This window comes from Oculina patagonica, chromosome 5 (assembly GCF_052425735.1).
Source record: "Oculina patagonica isolate OP01 chromosome 5, crgOcupat, whole genome shotgun sequence".
Classification (NCBI taxonomy): domain Eukaryota; kingdom Metazoa; phylum Cnidaria; class Anthozoa; order Scleractinia; family Oculinidae; genus Oculina; species Oculina patagonica.
The window spans coordinates 6,824,652-6,843,132 of record NC_135762.1 but is presented as its reverse complement, the minus strand read 5'-3'; the positions used below and the strand labels follow the sequence as shown (position 1 = coordinate 6,843,132).

Here is an 18,481-nt window from a genome sequence, read left to right as displayed (position 1 = left end):
GCGGTGGTCAGGTGATTCTCGGCGTTGCATAACTAGTATTTATTATACAAGACACCATACTTTTGTTCTCATAATTTTTACTTTATTTTTATAAGCCATAGTTTTGCTAAGCAACTAAAATACAATTGTCTAGTTAATAAATATATCTACACACATTCTATGCATCCTGGGACGGATTTAACCTACATACATTTGTAAATAAGCATTGGATTTAGGCACTGGAAAGGTATCTAGGAGGCCTTCCCAGGGGGTTCTGATGCCGCTTTGTCGCCCATTTCCAACCCACCTACATGTATCGCCTATTTGGTGAGGGAAATGTTGTCGCTACATTTTTAGCTATTTTATCCTCGCAGTAAACTTGCAATTAAAGAAATTGCAAAGAAAGAAACCAGAAAAAGTTCTGGCTTCAACTTTATCCCATTGGAGCCAGATTTTTTTCTGGTTTCTTTCTTTACAATTACCTGCAAGGATCATTAATTTTCTTGACTTAAGATCTCATCTACAACATGAGCTCTTTCATAAATTAACACCTAACATACCGTAAACTTCTGGTTATAAGCCCCCCCAGTTATAAGCCCTCCCGGTTATAGGCCCATCTACCTGGAAACAAAAAAATACATCCGATTATAAGCCCCCCCCCCCCCCCGGATATAAGCCCCCCTCTACCGGATGACAGTACTGAACAGGGCTAAATGTTGCTTTATTATGCGTTTTTAACATAAAAACGTATTTCAGTCAACACTCCCGTGACACTTTTTGAAACGATTTTTTCATTCCGCTTATAAGCCCTCCCGGATATAAGCCCCTCCGCTTATAGGCCCACCCAAAACCCCTTACAAAGTTGTAAAAGCCCAGGGCTTATAACCGGAATTCTACGGTATCTTAACTTGTTCAAAATAGAAATCAGTGTCTTCAATCTTTTATTTATGAATGAATCAAATGAAACAAACCCTTCTCGGCTCACTCAGTCATTAATTTCAACACCACAATTATTTGACAATTAGAAACCATTTGGTTGTATTTTAATGTTTCTTGTAGCCCTTTTCTGTTCCCACATAATGTACATGTAATATTGAGAAGTGGCCGTTAGAAAATGCCAGACCTTACATTTGTACATAAATGGCTAGACTAGCATTGTCGTTTGGATGAGTAAAACAGCTTACTCTGAATGGTGTTTACGGAAAATTGAAACAAAAGATCACTGACTTGGACTTCTGAATTTCCAGGGGACTGATGGGTAAGAATTTTCTTACCCTTGCTACATGTACCTGCCATGCAGTCCAATAATCAAAGTACATAACCATCAATAAAAAAGGGGAAGCCTCGATCCAAGCGGTCCATACTGCCGGAGCTTATCCCAGTTTCTGTAGCATTAAGCAGCTAGGAATATTTCTACTTCCCCCCTGAATGGGATGCTAGTCCATCCCAGGGTACCCCCCCCCCCCCCAGCATTATGTCACCGGTACCCATTAATACACCTGGGTGGAGAGAGACACTATGAGAGTAAAGTGTTTTGCCCAAGAACATAACACAGTGACCCCGGCCAGAGCTCGAACCCAGACCGCTCGATCCGGAGTCTGGCGCACTAACCATTATGCCACTGCGCCTCCCCTACATACTTAACCATCAGTGGCCTACAGTTAATAATATTATTGCTTCATACAACATTAATTACCTTCTATTGCTAAATTTGAGACACTAACTAAAATATATGTTAACCTGACCTGACTTTTAGGCCAAGACAAGAAGTAAAACTTATTTGAGGAAATCAGTCTAGATCTGAATAGCAGCTTATTTATAAAACATGTAATAATTGAAACCTAGGTAAAACTTGAATAATCAATCTTTCTGCCCATCAATGAGGTGTTCCAAGGGGGTTTCTGATGTTGCTTTGTTGCTTGTTTCCAACCCACTTGTTGCCTATTTGTTGACGGAAACATTGTCACTGTCACAAATACACACCCTTTCAGTGCTAGTTTCTGTGTCGGCTGTCGGTGATCTGGAACATGATTATCGCTAAAAAAATTTTAATTAGCTATAATTTGGAGCAATGTCGCCTGTCGCCAAAAACCCTTGGAAGGCCTCACCAATTTAATTCTCCAGGTAACAATAAATTGGAACTAGGTTAGTTTTCTTGACAATTTCATGACTCAATGCCTTTATCAACTGTTCACATGTTGCATTCAAATCTTGTTGACTTTCTTTCCAAGCCTTTAACATTGCATAGCACTGTTCATAAACATCGCCTGCCTTGTCTATCTCAATTTGAGAAATGCGGCAATCTTCAAGATCCAACAGTCGACCAATCTTCTTCCACTTGTCTGGGATTTTGTCTGCCAGAGAAAGGAAGTCAACGTCTGCTATCCTGCGAGGTTTGTGGTCATTTTCTGGAGGTTTCTCCTGGTACATGAAAAAAGAAAAAGAATGCAGCAGGAGTTAAAAATCTTTAAAAATGGATGATTTTAAAAGGAGCTCTACAACATAAACACTCTAGTAGGAATGTCACTTGAATGTCAGATGCAATACAACAATGACTCAATCCAGAGAAGACACTTAATTTTTTATACATGAAGTAGAGTGTTTGAAAAAAAATACTCTTTTTTGGGGGGGAGGGGGGGGGGGTACAAACCTATAATCACAATGAACTGAGTCTAAAGCCTCAACACTGCACCACAAAACTGTTCACTTTAGAGTAACTATTTTTATGCTTAATGTCAAGTCATCCCAGGCATTTTGAAGGACTATTCTGACTGCTTTAAACTACTGCTGGCAGTATATTTTGCTTAAAAATGTTTGCTTTTATACTATTACTCATGACAGCGAATTGTCTCGTCGTGAGTGTAGGAGAACATTTCTTTGGAACATTAATTTCCATTATCAACAAGGTCACATTTTCAGGGTCTTTGTGACCACCCTTGGATTAAAATAATTTATCTTAAACTTACAGAGTCAGGATATATTAAAAGTTGTCATCTATTTAAAATAAAAGAAATGATTACAGTCAACTCTTTCTTAAACGGGCACAGTCAGGACCGTCTCTAACTGTCCATCTTAGAGAGGTGTCCATCTAATAGTTAAAGGAACAGTTTAGTTAAAGGAAAATGACTGCAAAACGGCAGGGATGGGACCAACACCAGGTGTCCTTCTTAAGAGGTGTCTGTCTTAAAGAGGTGTCGGTTAAGAGAAAGCTGACTGTAATTCTCTTAAATAGTTACCTCAGAGGTCTTGCTGGAATACCACTTGTGTAGATTAGTAAGTGTGAACCTGGAATGCTCGCCCACCTGTTCTGGACATGTAAATGATGTGACTGGTTCAACTGCTACAGAAGAAATGGGTAACATGTGCATGCAGTCCTGATCCAAACATGACGCTGATTTGTGTCGTTCACACTCAGCGCTAGAAGACAAACATGCAGAGCAAGAAACACAAAGGTCGTACTCCACATTTCCAAGCCAATGCCACTGCTGGCATAAACTCGCCAGTTCTTGTTCAATCAAAGTTCGCACTTGGATAGCCAGAGAGCTTGCGGCCACTTGCTGGCTGTCGGCATTGTAGCCCTTTAACACCAGCTTAATGCAATGCTTGCTGCACAGAAGAACAAGATCAAATTGGCTTTTCTTTCCTAAGATGAAGTGAGCACCATTGCAGTACAACTTGGGGACTTGAGTGCATTCCAGCTTGGAAGAAAGAGCAATCAGCCGTGAAACAAGCTGTGGAAACAAGCCATGAGGGACAAATCCATCGCAGAACTTAACTACGAGGGAACATGGGTCGCTGTCCAGCGGTGCAAGCTTCCAGAGCTCTGGACGGGACACACGTAGTTGTGCTGGCACAAAGTACTTGATATCGCTGCTGCAGGAGTTGCTGGTTTGTTTACTTGATTCTTCATGGTGGTGAAATTTGGCAAGAAAACCATACTTCTCCATCATGTCAAGGACACTTTGCTGCAGTGATTTCCCCCCATTGCCATGTAAGTCTTCAAATACTTTGTCAATTAGCTGCATATGCAGGACGCCAGTCTCTTCAAGCTCTTGCCATAGCTTCCGATCAACAGGAACCTTACAAGAGAAAGACAAAGTTAATAATCATACCTTCAACATAATTATTTTCCTTTTTAAGAAGCAAACCTCAGATCATTACCGGTATTTTGTGGTTTATTAACTTCTACATTAGTGTGACAAGCCTTAGGGTAGTGTGTGACCACTCAAACTTTGTGTGCTGTACAAGGCCATTTTACTTGAAGTCTGTGACAACACGTCACTGTGTGACCATTCACCAGAAATTTAAAGTACTATGCTTTCTGGCAATGTTGCTTTCAGTTCCATAATTTTCCAATTGAAAGAATTATTTGCACTGTTTGGAAATAATTGTATATTAACATAATATTAGTCACTTTTTGAAATGGAAGTGAAAGGGGACTGCTTGCAAGTGAAATATTTCTATCTTGACCTAAGATGATCTAATCTTACATAAGCATTGTCAGATCTACAGGAGGGTTCCAGCGGTGCCAAGTTTACCCCTCACCACCCATTACTGGATAGAAGGCGCAGTGGCCTAAGGTTAGCACGCTGGAATCCGGATTGAGCGGCCCAGGTTCAAGTACTGGCCTGGGTCACTACCTTGTGTTCGTGGGCAACACTTTACTTTCATAGTGTCTCTCTCCAGCCAGGTGTATATGTTGCAGTTAATTTTTATCTCATTAAATCCTAACTACTAGGGTTAGGGTTAGGGTATGGGTTGGAGTCATATTAGTGGTTCATCCAACATTTCCTGTGCAAGTGGTAAGGGTTGGACAGCAATCCGGAGGTCAGAGTTCATCCATGCAGGAGAGAATGATGATAGTACTAGGGGAGGGGATAATTTATAGCAGATAGTAAGGGGGGTGGGGTAATGAGACATCAGGGAGGGGAGGTGTATACTTTTTCTGCTGATTACCTGAATCTGTTAGAATACTACTGTTACTGGATCAATGCAAATATACAATGTAAATCAGAACCAGAGAAATAATGCTGGGGGTAACCCTGCAATGGACTGGCATTCCATACAAGGGGGAGTAGAACTACTCCTAGTTGCATAATGCTACAGAAACCAGGACAAGCTTCAGCAATATGGGCCACCAGACTTGACATAGACCTTTTACCAATAACCGGAGCAAAAGGGACCCACCATTAATCAAAGCCCTTCTTTCAGCAAGAAAGGGTCCATCTTCACCTTGCCCCCCCTCCCCCACCATTCAGCCTTTATCTATATGTAGATGTTGTGGTTTAATTTTTTCTTTGGTTTAAAATTTTTCAAACCAGTTTGATTTTTATTTCCCTTTGTTTCAGATTATGATAATGAACATAAGACAATGAAAAATAAAAATCAAACTGGTTTGAAAAATTTTAAACCAAAGAAAAAATTAAACCACAACATAGACATGTAGGATGCAAACAAACATTTAACTGGAAAACCACTGAATTCTTGGATACAAACCTGTTCTTGAAAAGGGCAGGTTGTGATGAGCTTTTTGAAGAGATTGATGAGCCACTGCGTATTGACAACAACTGTGTCTTTGAATCGAACAATAAGACCCAGATCATGGTAATAATTCAACATGGCGTCAAGCTGCTTGTCGTCATCAATGAAGCACTCTTGCTGTGCAACTTGGCCAATTTCCTCGAGCGTCATGAAAAACTTTTCACCCGCTAAATTCTTCACAGCTTTTTCAAAGTTGAACCACTTCACGGGCAGGTCTGCAGTTGAGTTCAACCCAGATGACAAAATCTGTTGAACTCTTGCTTGTATCTCTTTCACGTCAGGTGAATTTGAGGACTGTGTGTTGTCTACCCTGTAAAATGGCCCCAGCACATGTTCTTGGTACGTCTTCCCCCTTATGCTTGACGCAATCTGAGATTCAACTTGCTCCGCCTCTTGAGGCAAGACCTGATCGGCATGCGTACCCACCACAAGCACGGGAGGCGGAAGGCACTGCAGTTTTGACTTGCATGTTTGCACAACTTTGTGATCTGTCGGGGGACTGCGTATGCTGTGAACAGATACCAGCCAAGACAATAGCATATCCAGATTTGTCTCATTTGACGTGTTCTCCAGCGGCTTTGTACGGTCTCCACATTTAAATGATGGCACTGCAAGATCATTCGGGTTTTTCTGCAAGTTATGAACGAGCAGATAAATGGCTCTGTGAGTGAAGAATATGGGATGTGTGGCATAGTACAGGTGCTGACCAGCAAAGTCCCAGATGTCTAGAACAGTTTCTGTTGCATCGTCATCACTTGGGTTTCTAAGGCACTCTGTAACAAGTGCAGTTAGTTCCCTCGGCATCGTAATGGGGTTCTGAGTGAGGTTTTCCTCAAAACCATCCACCACGTCTTCTGATCTACTGGGTTCATGTGGTGAATTGGGCATCGCAGAAGAATCATCAGCGGAAGTCATACCATTCATCTATAAAATGAAACAGAAAGGTAACACTGAATGCCAAGTGTGGTTGGTTCAAAAATGTCATTTGGTATCTTCTCTCACATCATCACTCATTTGCCACTCAAGACATCTTTACTCCAGAAAACTCTCCAACTGAACAAATTATTTTGTAACAGCCCACAATGCTACCATAATCTTGATACCAAAACACCAAGTAACATTTATATACTTATTGCTTCAAAAAAATTTCTCCAGAGCAGTTTCAGAGCCACCTTAAATTTTGGCTCTGAAACTGCTCCGGAGAAATTTTTGTAACTTTGCAAAAAGTTGTATCTGAACATGCTGATCATTATTCAATAATAAAAACTGTGGGTCACTGGACTCGTTTTTGAGTAATAAGCACTTAAAGCTAAAATTAAGGGTGTTTTTAACAGGTTATACCATTGCTATGGTTACAATTGACGTCAAGAAAAAAAACAAAATTTGTTTATCAATGATTGGGCATTTGTTTGACAACATTTTTGTAGTGGTAACTGAAAAGTGTTTGTAGCACTGACAGTTGACCCAACAAAGTATAAGAGCTGGCAAGTGCTGGAAACTGCTGTGAGCCTCCTTAAACATTCAACATTGCTGTAGTCTGCTGCATCACTACATATAATGCAGGTTTGAGAATGACCTCTCCCCCTGAATTAAGAGGAAGAAAAGCACACATGTATTCCTTGTCACAACATACCTGAGTTGGTCCAGCAACATTCCTTTCATAATTCATCTCTTTCTCTTCCTCTGGTGATATTTGTCCTTCCTTGTTCTCCTTCTTCTGCATCATATTTTCAGCGACAAGTCTGGCAATACTCATATCCTGTGGTCGAGCCTGCTCAGCTTCACTGTCATCATTGATGGCTGTCCATTCGACCACTTGCTCGACACTGACCTCCAATTTTGATGAATTCATCTCTAGAACCTCTGTGCTTGGTTCCTCTGGATTAAAGGGCAGACCAATTAATGACTTTGTTAGGCTTGTTTTTCCTGTCCTGTCCTGGCCAATGACTAGAAGCCGAGCACGGCAGACTTTCACCATTCCTTCTAGGAGGGCAACTTTGTAAGCCAACTCTGCTTCAATTCCACGGGCTCTGATCTCAAGTGGAACTACAATCGACAAAGGGTAAAACATATACACTGTTAATATTATTGTAGTGAAACTATATGTACTAAGTCAATGCTTTTAAGCAATATCCTATATTCAGTTATTACAACTGTTACAATAATCTTAATTAAAATAGCCACAATAATAATAAATATCATAAAAGCTGATAGCTATGTAGTAAAATTAAAACTTGCTAACAAAACATCAATAACTGTGATCTACTTTCTAACAGGCAAATCCTTCGATCCTTCGAAACCAAAAACAAAAAAACATGCACATACCTTGATCATCGTCATCAGTTTTAATGGCTTTTTCACTTTCAAAAAATCCTATTATCCCATTCTCTTTTTGACCAAACCACATGCCATGATATCTACAAAATAATAATCAATTATTGAAATTTTTTTTTTAAAAATAGGGGGCCACAGGTTTTTCAAAATTTCTTTTACGTGCTACCCTCTTTAAATAAAGTTGTCCAGTGAACTACAGTGAGACACATTCCATTACAGATTGTAACTTAACACCCAGAGCTAAATCTTAAGTCTGGTATTATTAACCGGGTAACCTGGGGCCAACCCGGTTCTTAATTTGTGCAAGTTTTTTTTTGTTATTGTTGTTGTTGTTTTTACCAGTGACTCTCCCATACCTCCTCCACTCAGCCAATAATACTGCCATAGTGCTGGGAGGGTGGGATGAGGAGTAAAATCTGTGTATATGTAGGACAACAGGTAGTATATTAGGGTGGAAGGCTGTGGGAAGGTCAGGGGTGGATGGATGGGGTAGGAGTTGAAGAGCCTGTTATTTTTAGGGGTCAGCTGCCTTATCAAAGAGAGAAAAAGAAGGGGGGGGGAAGGGAGGGAAATGAGTTTTGATTACGGGACAGTTCATAAGGGTGAAAGGCTAAAGGGAGGGAGGGGGTTGGATCACATTTTGGCTTGGTTGAAACAAAATAATTCTCCACCTTGTCCAATAATGAATTTATGTGAAGCAGTGCATAAAATTTCAATCCCAAAATTTGAAATGAAACACAGAAAATTTTATGATTTTTGTCATAATGAACTCACTGCCTTGTCTAGTTAGATATCTGATAAGAGAGGATACATGGCCAAAAGTTACCTTTCAGTATCAGGCTGTGATATAACCCAGACCTTCTCTCCTTCTTCATAAGAAAGCTCACATGGTTCAGCAGATGAATTGCTTGTTGTGAAGCATAACTTCACTGGTCTTTCCTGGAAGAATAGGAAAATGCAATGTCAAGTACTTTGACAGATAAAGGAAGATAGTAAATTTTAAGCTCAGTAATGAAATGTTATGAAACATAATTTATTGTGTCACAAGCATGGGACAAAGAAAAATCTGTGTCCCCAACGGGAATCAAACCCATGGCCTCCCAAACACCAGGCAGGCACTCTTTTCACTGAGCTTCTGAGAGGCTGGTTCGCAAGGCCATTTACAAGGTTCACATGTGGCATGCACCCTGCATACTGCTAGGATCAGCAATGTCCATAGCATATTGTATGGTGATAGATAAAGAAAGATGGTTTCTTGTTGCGTGCTTCAGCTTGGCATAGCTACCAGTTGTGTGTGAGAATATTATTTGGCAAGCACATTACTTTAAAAGCTGATATAACTTAGTTTGTTATTTATATCTATTCAACACATTAATTAAGAGATCTGCAGTTGTCTGTCTGTTTGACCTTAATATTAAAAGTTGTATATGTTTACTGGTGTATGTATAAAATGTACCGGTACGTATACCTTTGCAAGGACTTGAACAATTTCTTGGAATGCTGGCCTGTTGTTAACATCCTCATCTAGACATCGGTCCAGGAGGGAGGCTATCCCACTTGGACACACAAGAGGCCACTTCTTGTTACCCTATACACAGGAACATCTGTTAGAAAATAGCCTGCAGAAAATAGTAAACAATTCCCACAGGAGCCCTTATTCTCAATCACCACGGACCTAGTAGTTAAGTTATGGGAACAAGGTGACTCTGAAGGTGAGAGAGAGCAAGAGCTCCAATATGATTGGTAAAGAGGTCATCGCTGCGGGGTGGTGGGTGGGTCGCCAATGCTTCAGTCTCCAGCAATTCACGAAAAGACAAATACACGTGAACTTAGAAGCTATATATATATACCTGTACATAGTCAGCGGCATGGCTTGCAGTTGCCAATGTAACTGGGCACGTGGAATGGGAAATTAGGGTGTTTGTTCTTGCGGGCCCCAGTGAGAATAGTGGTCTCATTGGCTTAAAACTATTTCTATATGAAACAAAAATGACATAATCTAATCACTTATAATAATAAATTTCAGTTGCTTACTGGAAAAAGTTCCAATAGTTGACTTGAACGATGAGAGTCCAAATATCTGAACATCCGAAAAACAAGGTGAGAAAACATGGCGACAACTCCTTTTAATGAGAAGTCATCCAGACGGTGTCCTTGATGTCCAGTTATTGCAGACAGCAGCAAATCGCCTTGATAGCCTGAGCTAAAGAAAAAATTAAATACCGAGAATAAATGTACAGCATTTAAAATCTGAGCTTGCAGTGGTGTAAAGGCCCAGCCAAACGCACACAACATGTCAATGCGGCACAACCCGACATTGTTGCGCACAACATGTTCATCAGCCACCCCGTTTGTTGGTCAGTGGCAGTATTTTCCACATCTTCATTTTTTGTGTTGCTGTGTTGTCGCACTTTGCGCAACATTGTTGCGCTGGGCTGTGCACTGTTGTTCCTCACACACTCAGGGTGGCCCCGTGCAAATGTTGTGCACAACAATGTTGTGTGTGTTGCGTTGATGTTGCGTACGTTTGGCAGCTGCTTCATAACATCTCACAACATGACCCAACAATGTTGCTATATGTTGCATTGAAATGTTGTGTCCATTTACCATGCCTCAAGATAATAGTTATTATAAATAGCACTTTAAGCTACATGTACCAACATCCATAGTAACCAGTAACCTTGCTTTTCCTTTACTTTCTTTTAACATTTACGATATAATAATCTATTTATTTATTGTATCACCATGGTAACACTGGTAAAAAAAGACAGTGTGTAGTAGTAAGATTGATCTAATCTATCTCTCAATGCTGCTTTTAAGAGACTATTCTAGGTGGAGTGATAGAGAGAAGACATGATATTGTAACATTAAGAATACAGCCATAAATAACACCAAAAATAATAGATTCAACAATACTTACTGCCTTGTTTTGTCCAATTCTTCCTCATAATAGCAGCACATAAAACCACCAATGCTGATCTACAGATGAAAAATAAACTATTGTTAAAATATGTTTTCTGGGCATCAGTTCTTCATTTAGCTATTTTACATACATTGAAGAATTGGCGGCTAGGGAGAGAAGGAGAAGGAGGAGGGAGAAGAAAAGGTTAGAGAAACTGAATGCAGGATGAGAAAGAACTGAAGGAGAATGAGGAAACTACGAGTACATGGCTACTGTAAGGAGGAGGAAGGGAAAGAGGGCTAGAGGGATGGGTCTGGGAATTGACAGCTATGGAGAGAACGAGAAGGAGAAGGAGGAGGGAGAAGAAAAGGAAGAGAAGAATAGAAGGGAGAGTGAGAAAGAACTGAAGGAGGAGGATGACTAAAGGGAGAAGGAGGAAACTACATGTACGGAGGAGGAGGAGGAGGAGGAGGAGGAGGAGGATGAGGAGGACTAAAGGGATAAATTCTTGGGAATTGAGAGCTAGGGAGAGAAGGAGAAGGAAAGGCAGAGAAAATAGAAGGGAGGATGAGAAGGAACTGAAGGAGAAGAATGACTAAAGGAAGGAGGAAGCTACATGTAGGGGGGGGGGGGGGGGGGGGGGGGGAAGGGGGGGGGGGGGGAAGGAAGGGAAAGGAAAGGGAGGGAAAAAAAAAGGGAGGAGGAGAAAGGACGGAAGAAGAAGACGGTCTAAAGGAAGAAGAAGAAGCCATGTAAGAAGGAGGAGGAAGACTTGAAAGATCGGAAGGGGAAGGGGTCAGCAGAGGAGAGAGAGGAGGCGGATCACAGGACAGGGAGGAAAGAAGGAACAGAAGGAGGGGGAGAGCACTTGAGGGAAGAGGAGAGGGAGAAAAATAGGTAATTTACAACAATTTCTTTTAAAAACAATTCAAGTCTAACCTTTTCAAGAGAGGAAATGTAAACAAAAGGTTCCACAACTGATGTATGAATAAGGTTTTTAGACTCCAGATATTCCAGAGCTGAAGAAAGCTGTGATGCATAAAGCCAGGCATGGAACAAAGATGGAACACGGAACTCCTCTAGGTTGCCTTTACTAAATAGCTCAACCACCTAAGTAAATGACAAATTGAAATAATTGGTGAGAACTATGCTTGTGAAAGGCATGAGTTGTTACTGGATGGGTGCTTGGCTATTGCAGATTACTCCAGCCAGTATTTTGTTAGCTTGTTGACCAATGCCACCCTGTTTTACACTTGGGCAGTAAGTAACAGCATTTATTATATAAACATCAGTGAAATACCAGGAAATCTTTCCCGTGAAAAAATCATATCTTCACACGTGAAAATAACATGTTATTTTCACATGTGAAGATATCGATTTCGAAACATTTTCTGACAAGTTTGCCCTGTTTTAATGCTGAATGAGCCAAAGTAAATCGATATTAAGTCGAAACATCTTCGGATCTTCCTTGGCAATCCTCAGCAATCTTCGGATATCTTCGGAAATTTTCGAAAAAGTTCGGAAAAATTCGTACGACCTTCGGACAACATTTTGCAAATCCTCGGAAATCTTCGGAAAATGGTCGGCAATCTTCGGAAAATCGTCAAAAACATCGTAATTAGTAGGTTTATATAATAAACAGAATATTATCATGGTTGCTTGGAGATATGAGATTTATCTTCTCGTGTTCAAATCGATATCCCACTCGTTCGCTGCGCTCACTCGTGAGATATCGATTTGAACACTTGAAGATAAATTTCTTATCGCCGCGCAACCATGTAATATCCTCTATTGACCAAAAATGAATGGGCCATTATACTCAGGCTCAAACTCCTGACCCTAGCTATTTCTAGGTCTTCAGTGTGTGTTCATACTAAAAATGAATGACAACTGGGGTATCATTAAGAATGAAAGGTATTGTCACTGTGACAGTGTTCTTTATAGGAGAAGTTGGTTTCTAGAACTCTGCCTGAGTCCTTGATCAATACATTTTTATAGAAATCTTCAATGTAGTCTACAACAAAAAGGAATAAATTCTGTTAATACCAGTCCTACAGAGTCTGCATAAGAGCCCAGTATCACAGCTCCATAAAACTTCATGATGTATTCGTGCTGGAGGCTAGCCATTATTTTGGCTTCCCTTATAAACAGCTCTCGCTGTGCTGGACCTAAGTCATACCGCAGAACAACATCAATCTGAGAAGAGAAAAGAAGGAAAGAAGTTTGTGAGTGATATTATACTAAAGATACATAAAAATTAATACAGTGTATATTATTAGAGCTCTTGAACCATCCACTGACTGACTGACTGACTGACTGACTGACTGACTGTCAGATAGACAGACTCACAGACAGAAATGCAGCAGACCAACAGAATTGAGAGAATAAACCATCAGAATTGAGAGCAAACATCTCATATTTTGAATGAACGAGTCCACATAACAATACTGCATGTTGTACTGTAAGTTGTCACTTCAAGTGAGTTTTGATGATTTTTGACATCCTTAAATTTACAACCTTTTGATGGTTTCTGTTTCAACTGGCCAACCAAAAATAATACACCAAGATAGGGGGGCAGAGTTGACAATAACTGTCAGAGAGCAAACATGAAATTTTGCCTCTCACAGAAAATTGTTTTAAAAGAAGATGTCAAAAAGTTGTCATGAATTATATTAAATCAAAAACCTTGTCAAGTTAGTAAGAACGGTATGATCTGTCGGCCAACTGTGTGGCGTCTGTTGGCTGTTTGTCGGCCAACTGTCAGCGTCTGTTGGCCAACTGTCAGTCATCTGTCAGCTTATAAACTGCTGACAGGTCTTGGCTATGCCGTCAGCCAACAGGCGGCTGACAGACGACCGACAGTCTGTGATGTATGGGTAAGCAATTTCACAGTTCAGCAAGGAATATCATGCCAATAAAGAAAAAAGACTGACTTATTTTCATCTACATGTACCTTGTTACGGTTTTGAGTCCATGTTGCATTATACACATCACCAGAGTAAGGACGACCAAGAGCTATTTTTGTCTGCACTGAAACATGATTCTTCTGTATCATTTGAACTCCTGCAGCTTCTAACTCCTCTTGATAGTTATTTTTCTTGATGTCCTTAAAAAGTAAATTGAGAGGAAGAATTGAAGGCCTAAGCGCAAGAAACGCACTTTGTGTTTTGGCCAAATTAAAAAAATGTCACAAACAACTCCAAATTTCGCACGCAAGTTTGTTTACGTGTGCTTAACATTGTTCTGTATTCAAATTCGCTGAATCTAGCTTCGTTTCTTAGAAATTACGTATGCAAAGAACAAAGGCGTTTTGCAAAGCTTACGTTCTCCACAGTCAGCCAGCAGCATGAGTTTTTCGACACATCGCGTGTAAATCTTTCCTTCTAGCGTTATTTAACTGTCCGGGGAGGTTGAAAAACGTGTCAGAGCCATGATTTTAGTTCGTATCCACCATTTTGAGGATTCGCTTTAAGAAAAGGACTGGACTGAACACATTGTGACGCGATGTCACCTGATAGGCGTCACGTGAGAGGAAAGAGAAAAAAAAAAATGGCCGTTTGTTCCTGAAAATCATTTGAAGCCTTTGGTTAGTTTTAGCGTAAGTGCTGCTGCCAGGTGGTTGAAGGACATCATTAAGTCTGAATACCCGTAAGTTTACAGCATCGCTCGAAGAACTGAGTGATGTTTCTGCCTTTGTTTTGTACAACAGCGCTGTTTAGCGCTTCGGAAAAAACGTTGCACAAACCGAGGTAGTTTTGAGCCTGGCGGCATAGAGAGTCTAAAACAAGAGGTTTCTTGCCGGGAACTTCGTCAACGCGAGTTTTGCAGGATCCGCTTGGGTACTGCCGCGACAAAGTTGCCGAGAAGTGACCTGGTTTTAGACTTTAAAAAATTCTTTATATGTTCCCCAGGGCACCTTCCCTTTGCAAAATATTTTCTGTGTCTCATTAAATATTCATCAACGAATCTATCGATTCGTGCGAACGAAAACCTCATAAGTTTATCTTGTTTTCGCGGGATTTTGTAGATGTGTGATGATGTAAGGAGTGGAGATAGAAGTGAGAGCAAGCCGGCGGCACTCAACTGAAAGCAAAACTAGTATAATGTGACAACACGAGCAAGTGATTCAATCAACAATCAGTCTTTATTTCACTTTCACCTCGGCAAATTACAGCTAACGGTAACAGAGTAAAATAGTCTTGCCCGTAACAACAAAAACTAGATAACTGCAAACAGACTGCAGAAAAGCTAGCTGCAAGCAAACTGGCGTGAAAGCTTACTGCATTAAATGCGCGATCTATAAAAGGTTGAGGCTGACTCACTCTGATCCTAAACTTAACTTGAAAATGGCTTAACTCCCTAATCCCTTGGGGTTAGCGTTAAACCTTTTTTTTTTTTTTTTTTTTTTGCGTTAGGGCTAGGCTTTTGCGTTAGGGCTAAGTCTGTAACCCTAATCTGAAACTCTAACCCCGACCCTACGGCCTTGGGGTTACCTTTTGCGTTAGGGCTAGGACTGTAACCCTAAAAATTTAGCTGACTTCATCGTCTTGAGAAACAAAAGGTTTCCTTTGTTTATCGTTTGTAAAAGAAAAGTCAAAAGACGCCGCGCAAGCAAAAACCTTGTCTTTTTGCATGTGTTATTTTTCGAAAACGAAGGAAAGACCAGCAAAATTAAATACAGGGCAGTGTTGAGCACACGTAAACGAACTTGCGTGCGAAATTTGGAGTTGTTTGTGACAATTTTCAATTTGGCCAAAACACAAAGTGCGTTTCTTGGGCTTACGCCTTCAATTAACAACATAAGCAGGAAGCTTGAAGAAGTGAAAAACTAGGCAGTTATTGTTAAACCACTCTTTTGGCTTAAAAAGGCAAGAAACAGTGCAGTACAAATCCTCAAGAAAAGCAGTCGCTTGAGCAAAAAAAAGTCAGAGGTTATGCGCAGTTTGTGCAAGTTTATCGGTGTGCCAAATTTCCCTTATTGCATCATCTATTGCTTTAAAGCGTCGGTCCCAGAGGGGGTTTTCCGGCTTGTAAATGACGAGGATGATTGAAGGATTTTTTTGGGTTTGAAATTTTCGATTCCGGGATTTTTTGGGGTTGGAAAATTTGGCAAGTATTTTTTTGGGTGACTTGATTTAAATAGGGGATTTTTTGGGGTATTAAAAACGAACTTAAGCGCCTTGGAGCGGCCTTGGCGTATTTATGGTATGATGAATAAACAAACACGAGAGTTCAATTTTTTTATGGTTTTCTTTGTGTTATATTATTGTCCCTCCTGGCAATTTAGGGGTAATTTGACAAGGGACTTTTTGGGGGGTTATTTTTTGGTCCAGGGATTTTTTTGGGTAATGTCGGAAGACTTTGGGATTTTTTTGGGTCCTGAGTTTTGCCTCCATTCGATCATCCCCGCCAAGAAGAAGAACCTTTTTTGCATGAAAAAAGGCAAAGGTAAATTCAATAACTAAAGTTGTACAAACAATTCAATTAGTTTTACAATCAATTCAATTAATTGTAGGAAAACAGCAAGAAAGAACCCATTTAAATGCATGTGATCGACACACAAATGACATACAGTAGGTGTCCAATTACAGGTATCTAATTTGAAGTTGCTCAAATTGGATACCTGTAATTGGACACCCATGTGATCACTAGCCAATTATGTAACAAAAAGGCACGTGCCAACCCAATCAAAATTTAGAATTTTGTTATGGATACAATTGAAACAATATAAAAAATTATCATTAACAGAGACTTACAAGAAGTGATGGCAAGTCCTCATATTTCACAGTCTTTGAATCATCAATCATTTTTTGAATGGTTTCTAAATCATCACTAAATGACGGAGAGAGTGACCAGCTTGGTAGCTTTTTCTTCAAGGCCTCCAAGTTTGTCGTCACTTGTGTCTCTAAATCTTCAACACTTGTGATATCAGCAGCGTAGCACAGAGGGTTGAACAAACGTATGACCTTCCATTTTAACATCAATAGGTATAGTTTGTCATAGCCATTGAGCTGCAGTGACTGTTGAAACAAAACAGTTTGTAACAATTTTTAGAAGCTTTACAACCACTCCCAACTGGTAAAGAATCTGATCCGATTGACATGTCGGTCAAGGCGTTGGCCGACACACCTCTTTCTATGGCTGAAATGTAAGTGACAACTATTAATAATTTAACAGACAATAAACTGACCAAAAACAAAAAGAAAAAATATGGTTCATAGTGTGTCGGCCTTCGTGTCGGTAGTGTGTTGGACTGAAGGCCAATGAGTAGGTAGTATGTTGGCCAATGTGTTGGAAGTGTGTCAGCCGATGCATCAGTAGTGTGTTGGCCGATGAATCAGTGACGCCCCGCATTGTTTGGATCAAGTTCTTTACCTTACCCTCAACTGTTCCTCTAGTACAGTCGAAGCTCTTATAAGCGGACACCCTTGGGACGCGGAAAAAGTGTCCATAAGTGGAGCTGACCGCTTACCAGAATGGTTCTCGTAAGCGGCCACTAGAGGTATAGGGGTAGATGGCCGCTTACGGGAGCTTGCCCAGCTAACAACAACCCGGCAGACGTGGATGACAACAAAACAAGCACTGAAATAAAATATGGTACTGTAACTACTGTAAAATCATTGTGACAAACGGTGATGTGAAGTTGATCGATAATTTAAACAAGATACAGAGTTTGTAAATAGGATTTTCTTTGCGGTGTCCGCTTACAGGAGCTTAAAAACAAAGAAAAAGTCTATGTCATAATCTCTGAAAGTGTCCGTGGCTGCTTACGGGAATGTCCGCTTATGAGAATGTAAAAATACAGAGTTTGTATGGGAGTTAAAACGGGGTATCAAACAAGGGGGCCGTAAGTAGAGCTGTCCGCTTTTAAGAGTGTCCGTTCAGAGAGCTTCGACTGGAACTGTTTGGATTAATGACATCTAGCAAAGGCAAATCATGCGCATTTGCGTAAAAATGTAACAGTCTTTAACACTTTTTGTCTTTTTTTCTCCACCAATTTCCTTGAAACTCACTCACAATAAAATAAATACTTTGCCCCGTGTGGTTAAAGTGGCAAAAAGAAGAAGCTGGGAAAGAGAGCAAGAGAGTGAAGAAGGAACACACTCAGAAGAACTGTGACTTGTTCTTAGGGGCAGTTTCAATTTTAGAGCGTTTCCAAGGTTATTGAGATACTTGAATACTTTCACTTTTAAGCCATAACAACGTGCATACTTAAAAATATTGGCCCGCTTTATATACACTGTCTTCTCATTCTTATGCCAAATAAAACGACTTTAATAAGGTTATACGTTGTATATAAATAGGCTTAAGTTTAATAATTTGTGTTGCTTATCCACAAACAGAAACCACAAACTTTAAAAAGACCATAAAATAAGATAAGTTACCTGGTTTCCGGAGCTGGGATCCATGAGGGAGACTGTAATATTGCCACTCGCAAATTCAGCTGAGGTATGTCGCACGAGCGGACACGCGCAAAGCAAATTTCAATTCTCGTGCCACATTGACCTTTTGACGCTAGGCTTCCAAAGCATCTCAAATTGTATTTTGATTTCACAGTGTCATGGTCCAAGGGCTAATCCACAGCATTGTGATATACCAGAGAAAAAACTAATAGTTTTCTACCAAAACAAGAAATCTGATGTTTTTCCCTCGAGACTCGAGACTCCAAAAATTCACATACCTTTTCATGTAAGACCACTCAGTCTGTCTTTTTTTTTTGTTTCA

The 18,481-nt window shown here is 40.3% G+C and overlaps 1 protein-coding gene across 3 annotated transcripts; it reads right to left on the bottom strand.

The window, feature by feature from the left end:
* Positions 1–39: 39 nt before the first annotated feature.
* Positions 40–18,405, bottom strand: LOC144655214 (uncharacterized). Of its 3 annotated transcripts, XR_013571048.1 has the most exons (15): positions 18,142–18,405; positions 16,513–16,776; positions 13,710–13,862; positions 12,803–12,952; positions 11,696–11,866; positions 10,775–10,833; positions 9,889–10,057; positions 9,323–9,442; positions 8,681–8,793; positions 7,846–7,937; positions 7,154–7,566; positions 5,476–6,444; positions 3,216–4,058; positions 888–2,400; positions 40–545 (listed from the first exon to the last, which is right to left on the bottom strand). XR_013571048.1 is itself a non-coding variant. In XM_078515437.1 (14 exons), the coding sequence occupies exons 1-14, from the start codon at positions 18,163–18,165 to the stop codon at positions 2,092–2,094; spliced, it is 3,849 nt and encodes a 1,282-aa protein (XP_078371563.1). In that variant the 5' UTR covers positions 18,166–18,405; the 3' UTR covers positions 651–2,091. The 3 variants fall into 3 exon arrangements, 2 of the variants coding, with proteins under 2 accessions (XP_078371563.1, XP_078371564.1); XM_078515437.1 differs by lacking the exon at positions 40–545 and having other exon boundaries at positions 651–2,400; XM_078515438.1 differs by lacking the exons at positions 40–545; positions 16,513–16,776; positions 18,142–18,405 and adding an exon at positions 15,556–15,660 and having other exon boundaries at positions 651–2,400; positions 13,710–13,896.
* Positions 18,406–18,481: the final 76 nt, after the last annotated feature.